General features: G+C 45.2%; 1 protein-coding gene across 1 annotated transcript; it reads right to left on the reverse strand.

The window, feature by feature from the left end:
- Positions 1-3,260: 3,260 nt before the first annotated feature.
- Snrpd3 (small nuclear ribonucleoprotein D3 polypeptide) lies at positions 3,261-18,208 on the reverse strand. The gene is made up of 4 exons (XM_052162986.1): positions 18,081-18,208; positions 16,783-16,929; positions 6,391-6,583; positions 3,261-3,484 (listed from the first exon to the last, which is right to left on the reverse strand). The coding sequence occupies exons 2-4, from the start codon at positions 16,906-16,908 to the stop codon at positions 3,423-3,425; spliced, it is 381 nt and encodes a 126-aa protein (XP_052018946.1). The 5' UTR covers positions 16,909-16,929; positions 18,081-18,208; the 3' UTR covers positions 3,261-3,422.
- Positions 18,209-18,256: the final 48 nt, after the last annotated feature.

The raw sequence follows: 18,256 nt of genomic DNA on the forward strand, positions 1-18,256 counted from the left end.
CCCAAAGAGAAGACCATCAAGGAACATTACCCTCAAAACAAAACTTCAGAACTGAAAACTGGGCTGGTTAGATGATTCAGGGGGCAAAGGTACTTGCTCCGAAGCCTGATGACCTGAGTTTGACCCCCAGAATCCAAAAGTTGTTCCCAGACTGCCACAGAAGGAAATTATTAACAAATAAGGCAAGAAAAGTTTCCCAAATATGGGCAGGATCTGGTCTGAAGAGTTCACCAAGGACTTGCACAACACATGGTGAGGACCATGTCTCAAGTATGCTTTATGGTGACATTTCACACCATCTACAAACTTATACAGAACCAATGCCTTCAAAGTCTGAAGTGTTGTAAAGTCCTTGGAAAACAGACATTCTATTTGCACGGAAGCTCATGACACAGGATATTTGGAAGGAAACAGAACCTTCCTGCAGAAGCTCCTTAAATTCAGGAACTGAACAACTCAAAAGGCTTAAGAAAGTCCCTGAAACCGAACAGATTCACCATGCTTCTACCTCCCTCAACATACAGAAGCAGTTAAGGACTGGTAACACACTTAGACAAGCTGAGTTGCCTAGAAGAGGCTCAGACCAGTCCAGCTGAGCTGCCTGGAAAGGACATACTCCTATCTGTTGAACTAGCTCCCTGGTCATGCTGACCAGGTTTTATGACCTGACATAACACCAGGTTTTCAGGTGTTATGTCAGAACCCATGCTGGGGTAGGTTTTGCTGGTTCACCTGTCATTTTCTGCTCCTGTAAGTAACCCTCCACCCATATTCTTATAAATAACCCTAATAAAATGTATTGGTTCACCAAGTTGGATTCGGGTAATATCTGTACTTGGGTCTGGTGTTGTTTTGCTATCTGGGACGAGGACCTGTTGGGTCCTGTCTCCCTATTGAACACATCATTCAATAGGATGGAGTACTGGTTCTAAGTCACTTAGAATTCAGACAGGCAGTCTTGGAACAAACAAACTTTTCATGCATCACTTGTTAATACAATAAAATAAGCCAACAGAAAGAACCTACACAGAAAACAGGAGTTAAGCTGAGGAAGGCGATGACAAGAACTTGGGATGACAGCAGCAAGGTAAACCAGTTCAGAATGGACAGATGAAAGAACTGATAGCAGCTGACTCTAGGTCTTAGAGCTGGGGATATACTGGAACTAAAGCCAAGATAAAGGGCAAGTACGAGCAGATGCCCGCACACACGGACTTACTCCTGGGGAACGTTCTTCAGCAGTCTCCTGCATGACTCGCTAGTAATAATTTAACCAGCCATAATCTAACAGCAAATACAGATGGCAGTGGCAGAATTCCATCAGGAGGACAGGTGACGGGGAACACAAACAATAGCCAGAAGGGGTCCAAGACAGTGCATGGAACTGGGACAGCAGGGGCTAAGCAGACACATTTGAAAAGAGTAAGTAATGAGTTGAAAGATGGCGGCGGGGGTGGGGGAGTGGGGGGTGTAGATGGGTGGGGGGAGTAGATGGGGGGGAGTGGGGGGTATAGATGGGTGGGGCGAGTGGGGATGGACGGTGGTAGGAAGGGCAGAATTGCTGTAAACCCTGACAAGTTTGATTCCTAAGATAGGAGAGCCGACTCCTCAAAGTTGTCTTCTGACTTTTATGTGTGTGTCATGTGTGCTGGCAGGCACCCTCAGCAATAACTAAATGAATTAAAAAAAAAATCCCACAGTATGTGTAACTTTAGATATATATATATTTACATATTAATATATTTATATAACTAAACATACATATTAATATATAAATATATTTACACACACACACTTGAGGAAAGGTGTCTTACCCAAACTGGCCTGAAACTCATTAAGTAGTGAGCCCTGAGCTTAGAGACCCACTCATTTCTGAGTGCTGAGGTTACAGTCTGTACCACTATGCCTAGCCTGAAAGAAATGGTTTCCAGCACACACTAGGGATCCTGTTAGAAATGAAGAGACACTCTGTCCCTTCTGCATGGTGTTCTAGAGGCGAGGGGCTGGGGTGAATTCAAGCTTTGGCTTTTAGCTGGGCATAGTCATGGCACTCATGAAGCCCATGCACGTGCACGTGCACGGAGTCTCAGGCTACTTGGTTTACAGAGCAAGTAGGCCTATGTAAAGAGAATCTGTGTCAGCTGCCAGCCCCGCCCCAGCCATGGCTGAGGCTATCCCACACTGCTGCTGTAGGGTAAGGGTATTAACATTTCACCACAGAAACAGCTTGTGACTATGCTCATCGTGGCCTACTGGGTGGAGTTTGAGGGCTCATGCTGCAGGCCTATGCTTGTACCCAACCCTGAGACCACACATGCTAACTTGGCAGAGTCAACAGAGGAATAAATCAACCCATTGAAGTTAACGTGAAACTGAATGGAAAGGAAAAGCTCTGTAATGTGGTTGGTTACAGCTGTTGTAAAGGAGTGCAACCGAAGCTATCAACAAAACCCACGGAGTCCACTAGGCCAAGGCAATCATGCCTTGGTGGCTACGAGCACTCAGTGTGTAACTGGCCCCTCCTTGTTCTGCTGCAGCGCATCCCAGAGTGAACTTTCTTCCTAAGCGTGGAATGATTCAGGCGCTTTCCCCATTTTGTGTCTAAGTCCAACACTCACCTTGTACATCTTATCCTCCCTTCGATAATAGTTAGTGTGCTAGGGGTTGGAGTGAGAGATGGCTCAGAGGTTAAGAGCACCGTCTGCTCTTCCAGAGTTCAGTTCTCAGCAACCACATGATGCTTTATAACCATCGATAATGGTGCCCTCTTCTGGTGTGCAAGCGTGTATGGAGGCAGAGTGATGCATACATAATAAACCTTAAAAAAATTAGTGTTTTCATTAATGTGGACGTGCTGACAACACTGTGTGGAGCCAGCTGAGCAGTCACGGTCAGGGCTCCCTCAGGAGCTGTCAAATGCTGAGACACTAGGATTACTGTATGAGTTATCCTCACAGGTCAGGCTGCCTGCTGAGGTCAGAGCAGAGCTGTGGTTCAACAATGGTTAACTGGGAAAGCACCACACTGAGTGCACGTGTCAAAGGTGACACGGGGTTCTTCTCTGAGTTAGGCTTTTCTTCGCCGAACTAGAAACTGCCCTGAGAAGTGCCTGAACTCTTTATCACTAACTGCTATTTGAGAAGTACTGGCATCTCCCCAGCACATGTCCAAAGATGTCAGATTCTAACCAGCTGCCAAAGCAAACTACAAAATTAACACACAGTTCTTATTCTTTAAAAACAAACAAAACAAAAGCCTCATACAAACCATAAAACAACCACATTTTATTTAGCTTAACAGTTTCTCTGACACAAAGAGAAATATCAAAAGAAAATCTAGCACATATGCACATGTAACCCCCGCCCCCAACCCCTCCAATAACCTAAGAGAAGAAAGGACAAAGGTCTCTTCAGTGGAGAATATTATCTTCGCTTCTGGAAGATGTTTCCGCGCCCCATTCCACGCCCTCTTCCTCTTGCAGCCACTGAAACACAGAAGGAGAGAGTTAGCAAGGTCAGAGTGCTCACAGCAAGCACTACTGAGGCCTGGGCACCTCTGGAGGGACCCAAAAGCCACTTGGACCAACAGTCCCCGAATCACTACTTGTCATGTGGTAGGAGGGGGCAGAGTGGAAGTTGGCACTGGTACCTGGTGTCAGGGCGGGAGGTAGTGCTGACAGCACAGCAGTCTGAATACCACAGAAATGACAAATTCTCAGCGCTATTACAGATACATCATTACAGATGTGTCAATTCAGTTTGTGTGGGTAAGAGGAAGGGGCATGTGTGTGTGAACATATATAGGGCATAAGATAACCTCAAATGCAGTTCCTTATGTACCATCACTACTTTGTTTCTTTAGACAAGGAGGGTCACTGGCCTGGACCTTGCCAAGTAGACTAGACTGGCTGGCTAGGAAGCTGAGGAACCCATCTTGGTCTTGTCAGTGTTAGGATTACAGGAAGGTACTACCACATGTAGACTCAACTCAGCTACCCACACTGTGTGATAAGCTCATTAACTACTCAACTATACCACCCTGGTTCTCAATTCAGTTTTGAACTCTGAAACAGACATTTAAGTGCTAGCATCTGTTAATTCTGAGTACTATTCTGGGGTATTATTCTTTAAGTTTTTTCTGCATGAAAGAAATGCTTAATAACAAAAACAAAATATCACTACCCATGAGGATGCACAAGACTTCCACTCCACGACCCAATGGACATAGGAGGCTAGAAGCACTATAGGACACTCTGAGGACTGACAACCGAGTCTCATTCTTTTCTGTTCTTTCAGAGACTGACAGGGGCCAGGAGTTGGGAAAGGCACAAGTGACTCAGGGCTGCAGTCCGTGGGCCTGAAGTGCACGGCAATGTGACTGGAGAAGGACGGACAGCTAACCTCACTATGACAGCAAGAGCAGCCCTCTCCGAGGCAAGGGGAACACTTTCTCTTTTTAGCATTTTATTTATTTGTGTGCATTGTATGCATGTAGAGGTCAGAGGTCAACTGTCAGGCTTGTGTGACAACCACCTTCAATACCAAGCCATCACTGGTCCAAGATTTTATCAGCTTTTTATAGAAGTCTTAAAACAAACCAACCCTCCTCCCCAAACTATTTTATCCTTAAGCACAGACCCTCCTCCCCATATAAAACGCTAACATATGCAGCTGAGGATACTGGTGGAGGACCCAGGGCCTTTCACACCATCAGATCTTTCTTCCAGCACCAATGCCACTGCACAGGACTATGCTTTGTGCCTAACAATGTGGCAGAACTTTTCAGGACTCAAATGCAAGCCATAATTGGGCTGCCTTCAAGAGCAGCTAAGAAGTCTCTGGGGGACAGTGTGGTTATAACTGCTGGTATGTGTCTGAGGAGGGATTTACTGTCAAGTTTAAGAAAATGTGAGGGGGCTGGAGAGATGGCTCAGTGTTTAAGAGCACTGACTGCTCTTCCAGAGGTCCTGAGTTCAATTCCCAGCAACCACATGATGGCTCACAACCATTTGTAATTACATCCGATGCCCTCTTCTGGTGTGTCTGAAGAAAGTGACAGTGTACTCATATAAATAATATAAATAAAATCTTAAATTTAAAAAAAAAAAAAAAAGAAAGAAAATAAAGTGTGAAACAGGGGTGGCAAGATGGTTCAGCAAGTAAAGGAGCTTGTTGCCAATCCTGCCAACCCATGTTCAATCCCCAGACACCCCATGGTGGAGAGGGCTGACAAGTTGTCCTCTGATCTCCACATCTGCTCCTACCCCTCAAATAAGCTAATTCAGTTTTAGAGAGTAAACAAAAATAAACAAGATGGCGCTAATGAGAGGGCTGGGATGCAGCTCAGTAGAGTGCCTGCCTGCTGAGACCCTGTGTTCATCCTCAAACCAGGTGGGTAGGCACAGCCCTTGGGAGGTGGAGGCAGGAGCGCTGTCAGGTACACAGTAAGTCAAGGCCAGCCCGGGCACTTGAAGCTCAAATCTATCTGGAACACGTGGAGGTATTAGAAGACAGCACTTGTCTCTGTACTGCTGATGCAGAACATTACTCCAGACCTGTCACAGCTGTTTACACCACGAGATCACGGCAGCCATGGTAAGCTAGAGCAGACCCTCACCTCAGACGCCAGCTGCCCACTCTCCTGACTCTCTCCTGCACCTCCCGGCTGCAGTCTTGGGAGGTGATAAGTACAGAGAAAGTGGATGGTTGACTGACGGGCTCCAGTGAAGCCACAAGAGCCACCAGGCTCCTGAGCAACCCTCAAAGCTCACTGGCTTATCAAGACAGACTTGAGTGCTACTGTCTCTTTGCTTGATACCTCCCCCCCTTTGTCTTGGGTGAATAGGAAAAAAGATCTCTCGTGTGTATATATGTTTTATGGGTGTCACACATAGTTCTGTGAATGCTAACAAACATTTTCAGGCATTAATCCATATCCTCACTAGACCAGAACAAGTTGCCCAGTCTTCCTGGATAGAATTTCTGAAAAGGAGAGACCTTCACTATAGACTATAGGACTTAGGGTTCTCTCCGCTTGCCCCTCCAAGTCTTGCTATGAATATGTAGTTCAGGCTGGTCTCCAACTCACTGCATTCTTTCTGCTTCAGCCTCTTTAAGTGCTGGGATTATATGTGTGAGCCATCCATCACACCTAGCTAGAGATTCAGGACTTTACAGTAAACTCTGTGATAGGATCGAGTAAGACAAGAATGGTAACAGGGAAAGGCCCCATCACCAAGGGTTTCTCAAGCCTGGGAACAGATCAGGACAGGGTATAACAGCGAGCGTGGAGAACAGGGCAGTCAGATTCACCCGTCCCCATGCAACAACAGGGCCCTTCCCTAAAAGCAACAAAGTAAGCAGTGTTGTAAAGCCAGCCGAAGGGACCTACCTTGGGCCTTCAGGATAGCAGCTTTTCCTCGGCCGGCCCCCGAGCCTTGGTTTTTATTTTTCATACTCTTTAACATGGGAGCATTTTTCAGCATGTCAGGCAAAATTAGAAACCGGATCTTGCTGCCACGTATGTATACCTGTTCCAGCTGTGCCACTCGGCCATCTCTGTATGTGACTGTGATGTTGGACATCTAGAAGGGAATCACTAGTTTATTTGCAAGGTCAAAGCATTGGAGCACACAAAGCCAGAGAACTTAACTGGAGTAAGTTTAGAAATACAGAAGCCTGACACCAGCATAAAGAAAAAAAGCAGACAATACAGGTGAACGCGCTAGCAATGGCTGCCGCTTTCTGTATACATCAGGACCGCACACTTAACAGAAATGGCAGATGGAAGTATGAGTTCTCCCATTTTTACAAATTATGGTCAAACAAAACCCACGTCAGACCACTGCCACGCTCAGATGCAGAGCCCCAGCTTGCATCCACCTGGGCCAGGCTGAGAGTGATAAAGCCTTTCTTACTCCATGTCTAACGTGCAGCCTCATGGACCTGCTGCCACTCCAGCTGAAAGGCATCTTCAGGGCCATACACAGGCAGGAGACATAGTTCCAACTTGGCATACACGGCGGGCGACTAGACTAGGACTGAGAAGTGACATGGTAGCGCCTGCTCCTAGTCTGCACAAGGAGAGGAAGACCTGAGCAGGAGCTTCCAGCACAGGTGGACTAAAGCAGCACATCTGGACAGTCCTGAGGACACTCAGAGAGTGGGCAGGCCACTCAAGTTTGAGGACAGAGAAATGCCTACCAGGGCTAAGGCAGTATTTTGGTAGGACAAATGTGCCAACATGAATAAGCGTAGGATGAAGAGAAGGAGGAATTGTCCAGTCAGTAGGCCTACAGGGAACAGGAAAGTGACATAAACCTGCCAGCACCAAATTCACTACATGCCACTTTTACCACAATTGCTTAATTGCCTTCCTGTGGGCCGAAAGGACTAGGCTTTATCTAGAGTGGGTGAACCACGCTGCAAAGATGTGCAGCTCCCAGAGTTCTTTCTTATAAACTTGTAATCATGTATACTGTTACAGTACATTGGACATATTTCCCTACCTGTGTCCCCTCTTTCTTTTCTTGCCTCTTCTCCCCACGGACAGCCTCTTATTCTCCAACAACTCAACGTCTACTTTCATTCTCTATACACATACATAATTTTATGTGAGTATAAAAACTAGGAAGCACAGACGAGAGACAACAGCTCTCTTTCTTACTTTTTTTTTTTTTTTGGATTTGGTTTTGGTTTTTCGAGACAGGGTTTCTCTGTGTAGCCCTGGCTGTCCTGGAACTCAATCTGTAGACCAGGCTGGCCTCAAACTCAGAGATCCACCTGCCTCTGCCTTCCAGAGTGCTGGGATTACAGGCGTGCGCCACCACTGCCTGGCAACAGCTCTCTTTCTAAGACTAGATTGATCTGCGTAAAGAGCATCTTCAGGGCCCTGTCTCGAGGGGCCAGCTCCTCTGCTGCTGCTTCCCCTCCTCTGCTCCTTCTGAAGGGCCAGATGGTTTCTGGTTGAACACCCATGTGAAAACCAAACCCAAAAATCCATCAAAGCTCTCAGGCTGTCCCCACTGTAACTGATCAACAGGAATGGTTTCTAGGATTACAAACCACCGTTCCTGCTCTATATTCAAGGACAAAAAAGGCCCCAGTTTCCCACCAACCAGTTGCAGGTTTCCTATTGCCATTCCCTTAAAATCTCAGTTTCTAAGTTCTTGCCACAGTCCCCAGGACAAGTACCAGAACCTCTGCTACCACAAATAAGTAGTTGCTTACCCAACTAAAAAAGCCTAGATTCCACCCAACCCCCTCAATTCCAGGAGTATTTGTGACTCTGTAGAAGACACTGAAGTTTGCAACCTTCCAGTTGTACCCCTGAGAACATCTTCAGAATTTCTGAGTCATGGTTCCCTACTAGAGGAAACACAATATAACAGCCAGTGTCTCCTGAGCACGAATACAGACAGTAGGTTCTGCCCCAAATGGCTGATTTTAGACCATGAAACCCTACAGGAGACACAAGCCGTCAGAGGCAGATCTGTTCCCAAAGGCCCGTACCTTAACTCGCCTTGTCCTCCTGCATAAAGTCACACTGCTTTCATGTGTTTTGTTCAAACCCAGGTCTCTCTGACCTGTACTACTCCCTACCTTCAAGTGAAACAGACCACTTTCCTTGAGTTGTTAAACAAAAAAAAAAAACAAGCCGGGCAATGTGGTGCATGCCTTTAATCCCAGCACTGGCAGAGGCAGAGGCAGAGGCAGACGGATTTCTGAGTTCCAGGCCAGTCTGGTCTACAGAGTGAGTTCCAGAACAGCCAGGGCTACACAGAGAAACCCTGTCTCGAAAAACCAAAAAACAAGGCAAAGCATGTCTAAATGGTGTCTCAATTACTTAAGATAACAAACCCAGTAATGTCTAATCTGATTTATGACGTCTATTTTTGAGATGTATAATTACTAAGCCTCATTTCCCTCCCCACTCAGCCTTGAAATAGCCACAATGCTATCATATAGATACAACAGGATTCCCCCCTCCCCCCCCCCCCCCCCAGACAGGGTTTCTCTGTATAGCCCTGGCTGTCCTGGAACTCACTCTGTAGACCAGGCTGGCCTCGAACTCAGAAATCTGCCTGTCTCTGCATCCCAGTGTGCTGGGATTACAGGCATGCGCCACCACCGCCTGGCCGATCCAACAGGATTTAAACTAGGTGCTTCTATCAATGTCTATGATGGGTTGGTTCTCAATGTCACTTGACAAATATTCCAGTACCCAACTGTTACAGTTCTAATGCATCCCTATCCTGCTATGGGACAAATGGTAGCACAGTCTCAGGGAAGGCCTGGTGTTTGCATCATAAAGCCAAAGGCATCAGTTCTTATGCACTGTGTTTATCTTAATTACATTTAATATACTTAAAGATTTATTTTATGTAAGTGTAGTGTGTGTGTGAGATGCAGAAGCTGGAGACAGTGGGGTTAAGGCCACCTGAGTGCTAGGGACCCAACACTGGTCCTCTGGAAAAGCAGCCAGTGCTCTTCACTCCTGAGCCATCTCTCCAGCCCCAAGCACTTAGGTTTTACCGAAAGTCAAGCAGGAACACAGTTTAAGGTTTCCTTAAATAGCCAGCCATACAGAGCCACACAGACTAGACATTCAACTGAAATGGCATCTACAGGCCAAGGTGGAGAAAAGCACCATGCAGGATTGTGAAGTAATGCTGGAGTGTACAAGATGGTTTTGTCCTTGGTTATGACCTCATAATTCTTTTTGGTTTTGAGGCCAGTTTCTCTGTGTAGACCTGCCTCTCCCTTTTGAGTGCTAGAATTAAAGGTGTATGCCTTTTTAAGATGGTCCACAACAGCTAGAATTTTCCTTCCCTTGGTTGGTCAGAGAAACAAATTCTGATCTGTCTTTCTGTTCTGGAGTTGTCTGTAAGTAAATTCCCATGACCTTCATTTCAGAACAAGTAATGCCTGCGCTGGGATCAGGGGCAGGGACTTCTCTACCATGTGTGAGGCCCTGGGTCCATTCCTAGTGCTAAGGGAAACAGAAGCCCTGCCTGCCTAGCCTGTTAGCATGAGATTGTAATGCTGTTTTCTTTTCAAATCACTTTTTTATATGATTATATATTTTTCAGTCCTGTCTACTCAATTAAGTTTCCATAAAACATGCTTTAGAGAAGTTCCAGACAGCTGAACATGTGGAAGTCCCTGGAGGATGGTGTCATGAGGAAGCATGGAAACCCAGTCTCCAGGCCCTGCCTGACACATCTGCATTCTTAGTCCCAGTTTCTATGAATACCTGCAAGTGTACTTCCCTGAATCTGGTGAGCTGGTTAAACAAAGGTTGATCAAACATAAGGATGGGACTGTAAGGGCACAAATTTATGCCTGCTCAGACAGAGCCCAGGTTAAAATAAACTGGGACTTTCATTGGTGTATAAAAGGGGACAGTTTTGAGAGCTGAGCCCTCAACCAGAGATACCTGACACTTTCTCTCTGAAGCATCGGAGCTGAGCTACTCGAGGGCACACCCAACTGGTCGGCACCGCACAACTGATTTCTTGGCAGGGTCAGAAGGGGTCCCTGCTGTGAGGAGCAGGAGACGCTGAGCATCAGAAGTGGCTTTTCTGTATGGCCAGGATTCTCATCATGCTAAAACTGTATACACACTTGAGGATAATTTTACACACACACACACACACAGAGCCAATGATGTTACGCCACTATCAAATGATCTGACCTATCTTAGTTCTTAAGAAACACACACAAATGTTAATAGTGCAAAGCAGCGTAAAGAACCTAACTCATTTGAAAACAGTTCATATAGAGTTCATATAGCCTGAACTCCAAGTTTCCCCCAAGCTAAAGAGCTTAGCTTATCTACAGAAATCTAATCACACAGACAGGCAAGGTGCCCTTTGTTTACAGTCCCAGTGACTGGGAAGCTGAGGCAGGATGACCCCGAGTTTCAGGCAGGACAGGGCTGCACAGTGAAACTCTTGTCTTAAAAATAGCATTGCATTGAGAAATCTCAAACTTTGCTGGTGTTAATTACCACAGTGTTTTGCTTTTTCTAAGTCACCCAATCCTGATAAGTTTCTTGTAGGCTAGTATTTTTGTAAGGTAACACTCAATTTCATGCAGATCATTTATCTACAGAGCGGTTGGTAACAGCCAAGCAGATAGGCCAAACAGCACCCTCGTGGTCCCCAAAGTATCATTTTAGTTTCTGTAGAACCACTGACTCTGACACACCCTCCCACACAAATCATTGAGAACTTTATCTCTCAGGTACGGCAAAATACACTTGTCTGTTCCTCTCTCCTTAATTAGATTTACTGCACACATGCTCATCACTTTCTTTTTAAGAAGTTATTGCTTTTAAAACTACAAAGCATCTCTTTATGATGCCTAGGGTGGCCTTGAACTCCCACCTCAGCTTCCTGAGTTACACAGGCTGGTGGAGAACTTGCCAAGCACGAGGGAAGCCCTGAGTTTGAGTCTGTATACCACATAAAGCCAGCCACAAACACAGGTAACTACAGGACTCGGAAAAGCTGTTGCTGTAGCACTTGCTGATATTTGTTTTTAAATAAACATGAGTAAAATTTGATTTTTAGAACCTTAGCTGCTCTGTCAACTTTGGAAACGTATCCTACTTTAACCTGTTGAGTTGGTACTAGATAGAAATTAACAGCCACATGGGTCTAGAAATGTTAAACATAATCTTTCTCCATTTGTATAAGGGTAACACACTGTATTCACCATATAACATCTTATCTATGTATATTTGATTATAGAAACCAATAAAATATTCTATAAACAATGAGAAACCAAACAAAACAGGCATGTTTAGCACATGCCTGCAATCCTGTATCTGGGAAATAGAGATGGTGTGAGTCAGAAATTCAAAGTCTGCTACATTGTGAATTAGAAATACTGGACCTCAGAGTTTTCCTTATTCCTTATTAAAAACATCACTGAAAAGGTTACAGGACAACATAATTGTCTATCATTCTGAACCAGAGGCACCATTACTGTGGTGCTAATTGAGCTGGCATCTGAAAACTGACTAGGTCATTTCCAGGAAGAACACACTAACTGGCAGCCCAGCTAAGACCCCTTCAACAGCACTATCAACTTGTGTTTTCAAAGTTGGATTATTAGTATGATCTCTAAGTAATAATCTGCACATAAAATTACCAATAAGGACAAACTGATGTGTAAAACCCATATAGATAATATAGTAACCTAAAGGATTATGCAATATCCTTGGTATTAGCATCTTGGGATATGGTCTAGAATAAATCATACGGTAAAAATTAAGCTGGTCAAGATGTTACATACATGTGATCACAATACCTCTGGGAGATAGAGATAGAAGTCAATGCCTTTAATAACAGCTTTGGGTTTGAGAGATGAGAAAAACCAAAAGTACCCTCGCCCCCGTGCCCCCTGCCTAGGAAACTACCAAAGGTCAGGTTGGAGAGATGGCTCAGCAGTTCTTCAAGCTCTTTCAGAGGGCCAAAACTCAAGAGGCTCAAAATGTCCTCGTAAAGCTTTTAAAAGTTTTTATTTTCTCTTTTTAAAAATGACTTCTATGTCTCTGTGTGGACACATGCACGCATGTCATAGGTAAGAATGTGGTAGTCAGAATCAATTTTCTCCCTTAGCAACGTGGGCTCAGGGGACTGAATGGCAAGCTTGTTGATAAGTGCCTTTACCCACTGAGCCATCTCACCAACCTAACTTTAAAACATCGTTTAAAACCTTGTGTGTGTGGTGCTATAAACTGACTCGAGGGTTGTAGGTGTGCTAAGCAAGCAGTATCACTAAGCTATACTCCCAACTTGTTCTGGCTTTAAATATTTATTAAATATCTAACTTAAGATTTCCTAAGAAATCTTTCCTAGAGAGACTCTCATGTGTACTGTATGAAAGCACCACCTGTCAATAGAAAGTAGATTGGCCAATGAACTGAGGCTGGAAATAGGTGGGAATTGTGTGTGTGTGTGTGTGTGTGTGTGTGTGTGTATTCAGGTCAGGTAAGGTCAGGTGCAAAAGAGATTCGCCCCAAAAGCCAAAGCTGATGAAGAAGGTTGCATGAACCCGAGGAGAGTTAGCTACCTATAAGGCAAGACACTTAGAATAGAAAAAACTACATAACTGAGCTAGCAGGAACAAGCCAAAGCTTTTGGCTTAGGCAATTACTCATAAATAATTCAGTCTCAGAGTTGTTATTTCAGGAACATGGGCGAGGGTGGAAAAGCCTGTAGTTACATCTTTTCTTCTGATTTTGAAGAAAACCTTAGTTTTTTCTCTGATATCTATTAAGACAAATGCTTCAGGCTATGGTTACTAGACAGAGCTAAAATCAAAGACGGCTCCATTTGAGGAGCCTCTAATTCTAAGTCATCCATTCTCAAGATGGGAAAGAGACTGGGGCCTTTTACATCAGCTACAAAAATTAGCTAAGATATGGAAAACCACAAGGACTTCTGATCACTTCCATCTACCTGGAATATGGACCATCACCCAGCTAACTAATGTCACAAGCTCACCTTAAGTAGTGGGGGTGTATGCAGGAGATCAAATATCTCAATGTTCCTGTCCAAATCTAGATGCCCAAATGTGTCTGACCCACTAAGTTCCATTTCTGGGAACTCACTTAATAAGATCTTCTATTTCTGAATGCCAGAGAAATCTGTATCTCATGCATCTCAAATTGACTTCCTTCTGTCTGGCTTCACACCTGAATGCACCTTTCTTTATTAGATGCACAGGTTTTTAGGCAAGCACAGCTCAGTGGCACCACGGCCCATTTCCTCCTGTGAAGCTACTGTGGGCAGAGCTGTAGAGTGGAGAGTGATGGCTGGATTCTACTCCTAGCACTGCAAAAACATCCCTCTACATGTTTCTAAGCCATCTCTAATTAAAATATACACAACACAGGTAAAGAAGTCTATGTGTCAATATTCATAGGAAAGAAGTGGTTATAATGGAATCCTCTCATATTCCCAAATCTTTGTGATGTGTTAATATTCTGTCTCTTGGTCCTTTTTTTGGAGACAAGGTATCACAAAGTCCATGCTTGCCTTGAATTTGTGCTGATGATTCTTATGCCTCAGTTTTCCCAAATGCTAGGATTATGTGTACTACCATGCCTGGCACTGCCCCAAGTTTATACGAAAATGTTATGCAGGAAAGACAGGGGAGGTATTTGGAAGATATCCTCATTTCTAAAAGACTAGGGGCAAGCAAGGAGACAGCAGGGGAACCTGCAGGAACCATCAGTCCCAGGGAGATACAAGTGTTCAGATTCTACAAGAAAATCAAAATGAGCACTCACCCGCTAGTTTATCACTCACACGTAAGACATACTACTTTCCAAATTGCAACCTGGTGACCAAGATCATGTGGGCTGCACTTCTGGGAAGACCATAATCATCTAGTCAGGTAAATTCAGTTTAGGATGTGTATGCCAAATAAATTCTTACTAAACATGACATCTGGTCTGTTTGAGGCCCTTAAAATCAGCAAGTATTTTATATAAAGCAGCATAACAAACATATTAATAGCCAGTGTCTGAAATCATTCATTCTACTAAAAACCTAAATGCCCTAAAATAGACAGACATCCTAACTGAGAGGGCTGGACCCATGAGCGGCACGTCACAAAGGCAACCATTACAGTCAGGCCTGACAGCACTCAGCTGCACCTCTCAGGACCTTCCTTTGGAAGGAAACCAAGTAGTACAGGACTTTAGAAGGCCCCTCACCTGGGTAAGCTAGCCCCTGCCTGAAATGACAGAACTGACACTGAGGCAGGAGGATCGAGTGTTAAAGCCCAGCTTGGGATCTGCAGAGAGATCTCGCCTGAGGTACTGGCTCCATTCCCAGCAGAGGGGAAGGAGGGCATGCATGCACACAGCACCCAACTCTAAGCTAAATCTTGTTTCAGTTTGCTTCCCACTGCTCTAATAAACATCCCAGCCAAAAGTAAGGTGGGGAGCAAAGGGCAAAGAGTCTACTTGGCATGCACATGGTGATCACAGCCGTCACGGAGGGAGGCCAAAGCAGGGGTCAAGCTGGCAGGAACTGAACAAACTACAGAGGAATGTGCTTACTGACTTGCCCTCCAGGCTGGTGGTGCTCTCTCTCTCTCTCTCTCTCTCTCTCTCTCTCTCTCTCTCTCTCACACACACACACACACACACACACACACACACACACACACACACACACACACACTCCTTGAAGCCTTGGCTGTCCTGGAATTTGCTTTGTAGGGCAGGCTGACCTTGAACTCACAGATCTGAGTGCACTACCATGCCTGGTTTTGTTTTGAGACAATCTGTCTATGTAGCCCTGGTTGTCCTGCCTGTTTCCCAAGTGCTGGGATTAAAGGTGTTGCACCACCATGCCAGGGACTGAGCCAAGCCATTTCTGCCTCCAGCTACTCTTCTTACTTGGGTGAAACTTCCTCAGCATCATGTTGCAGATTGAGGCTCCTTTTGCTCAATCTGCCTTCCTTTCCCTGGACCGAAGACTCGCCTGCCTCGATGATTAATATTATCGACATGATGCATTTGGAATTACTGAAGGAAGGGACAGGCATTTCTGCGAGATTGTCTAGATCGGGCAGACTCAGGGTGATTAGTAGCCAGCCTCCTCATGCTCTTGCCACCACCATTTCTTCTGCATCACATGATACAGTTCATCATACTGTGAGTCAAAATAAACTCCTCCTTCCTTGGGTTGCTTTGGGCAGGACTTTGATCACAGCAACAAGGAAAGTAACCAATCACTTCTGTAATCCCGCTCCGTCACTGGCACCCTCCAGGCCATATCCCCAAAAAGTCTCCTGTGTATTTAATTCTGGGTTGGCAGTTACAGCAAAGGATTCAAAACAACTCCATCCTGATTTTATAGAGGGGAGAACGAATGACCAGGATACCCAAGGTCCTATAATTATGGCCCAACTCAATTTGGAATTCTCTGATTCCAAAGTTCACCTAAAACCCCATGCCAAAACTTTGGTAGTTTTATCAGATGAAATTTTCTCCAAGACAAAAGTAAACACATACAAAATTCGAGTAGAAGGTTCTGCAAATTACAAACTGTTCTGGGAAGCAGACACTGGTTCTAAACCTGACTGACTCTAAGGAACGAAGCAGAACAAGTTAAACATAACTGGTTGTTTTACAGACAAGTACTCAGCAACTGTCTTTGGCTAAAGGCTACCTGATAGTACATATAGACCTAACCCCAGAGAAATCTAGGAAAAGAGGTTGTGCTTTCTTTTTTTTTTTTCCTTCTCTCTCCGACCCAAAGATTTATTTATTTATTTTATGTAAGTACACTGTAGCTGTCTTCAGACAGAAGAATGGGTCCAGAAGAATCAGATCCCATTATGGATGGTTGTGACCCACCATGTGGTTGCGGGGATTTGAACTCAGGACCTCTGGAAGAGCAGTCTTAACCGCTGAGCCACCTCACCAGCCCCAGAGGTTGTGCTTTCAATTCAGTTTTGACCCCCTCCCCCCCACCAAAAGCAGTGTGGTCTTGCTATAAAGTCCATACTGGTCTCGGACTCGAGAATCTACGTCAGCCTCCCAAGTGCTGGGATACACACAGGCTGTCAGATGACTTTTCTGCCTTAAGGCTAAGTCTTTACTGACAATCTCAGAGCCTGTAAGAGTGCCTGACAGGTAGTAAATACTCAGTTAGTAATTGTTCAGGGAGAGTACTTCACTAAGATAAGACCCTTTTATCCCCCAGGAGAGAAGCCCCAGGTCCTTCCCAGCCCCAGGTGCAGAGCAGGGTACCTGACAGTTCATGTTGTCCTCAGCTTCAATGAGCTTCCCTCGGTAGACTTCCCCGGTGTTGGTCTCACAAGTCACTATGTGGCCTTCGGCTTCGTGTAAGACTTTAATCGGCACCCCAATAGACATCTTGGCTGGCCTCTTCCTCTGCTACAGTGAAAGAGAGACAATGGTTATCTTTCAGAGCTTAAGGACTGGCATTCCACAGGTTTTGTAAATTATGTCAGAGCTGCATTTTCTGTGGAAGGAGTCTGGCTCTTGGCTGGAAGGAACCACCATGGCAAATTAGCGCCTCACGTAGGTAAGGTATGGTAGGTAAGCTGGACAAAGAAAGCTATTGGGAACAAGGAATACCTCCTTTCTCATCCCAGACATATGGCCCTGTTTAGTCATTAAAACACACATACGATATGGACCTGGTGTGTAAACAAATCACTGTTTACATGTAGTTAAACAAAATGTAAATGATATTAAACTCCCTCAGTCACACCGGTCATATTCCAAGTACTCAGCAACCGTATTTGGATAAAGGCTAGAGCACCTGATAGAGACTTAAACCCAGAGGAATCTAGGAAAAGAGCTTGTGCTTTTCAATTCCACTTCTTGCCTCCCCACCAAAAAGCAGATCGTAACTGTCAAGGCTACGTGCTACAAACAGGAAATGCTCACCACGCAGGGAAATAGGATAAAAACTCGACATGTCTCGTTAAAAGACAAAGACTATGCACAGGGCTTTTAAAATTATGAGACGGGAAAGGGCTCAAGACCGGAGCACACGACCTATTGTCATGAGAAGACTGTAAGGATGCTAAACACAGTCTCTCTCGGTGAGGAACCATGACTTTCATGATAGGAGTGTAGGTTTCGTGCTGATAACAGTACGGAAACTGCAGGACGATAGCCAAAGGCTCAAAAAAAATTAGTAACATCTACAAAGCGGATCGAACGTATAGCAGAGCAACTTGCTGACACTTCTGCAGCAGCGTGGAAAGCAGGATAGGATCAAGAATGGGAGTGGAGGCAGGGATGAAAGGCACGTTGAAAATGTTGATCCAGAAGGGGGTAATTAGCAGGAAATGACGGCCTGTAAGCTTCGAAAATCAGTGACCTGGCAAGGCACAGAATGTGTAGACTAGGCGTAAATTAATAACTGTTTCAAGGGCTAGCGAGATGATGCTTGGATAGGCCCTGGCTTCCCGCCCTCCGCTAAGCCCCGCTGAGCTCTTCCGCAACGTCCCGTCCAGCTCCTAACCCTCTGCGGAGCCCTGGCCTCCTCTCTCCCGTTAGCCGCCTCTCCTCACCAACTAATTGCAGGCTTTTTTTTCCCCTTCGGTTCCGGCACAAACGTTAGAAGGCGAAGACGTGAGGCGAGGAAACGACAGGCCCGAGTATCACGACTACCACGCGCTCCCAGAATGCCTTGCACAGGCCCCTCCCTTTCCTCTAAGCCTACTTGCCCTTTACTCTCACCTAGCCG

The sequence above is a fragment of the Apodemus sylvaticus genome, chromosome 19 (genome assembly GCF_947179515.1).
Source record: "Apodemus sylvaticus chromosome 19, mApoSyl1.1, whole genome shotgun sequence".
Lineage (NCBI taxonomy): Eukaryota > Metazoa > Chordata > Mammalia > Rodentia > Muridae > Apodemus > Apodemus sylvaticus.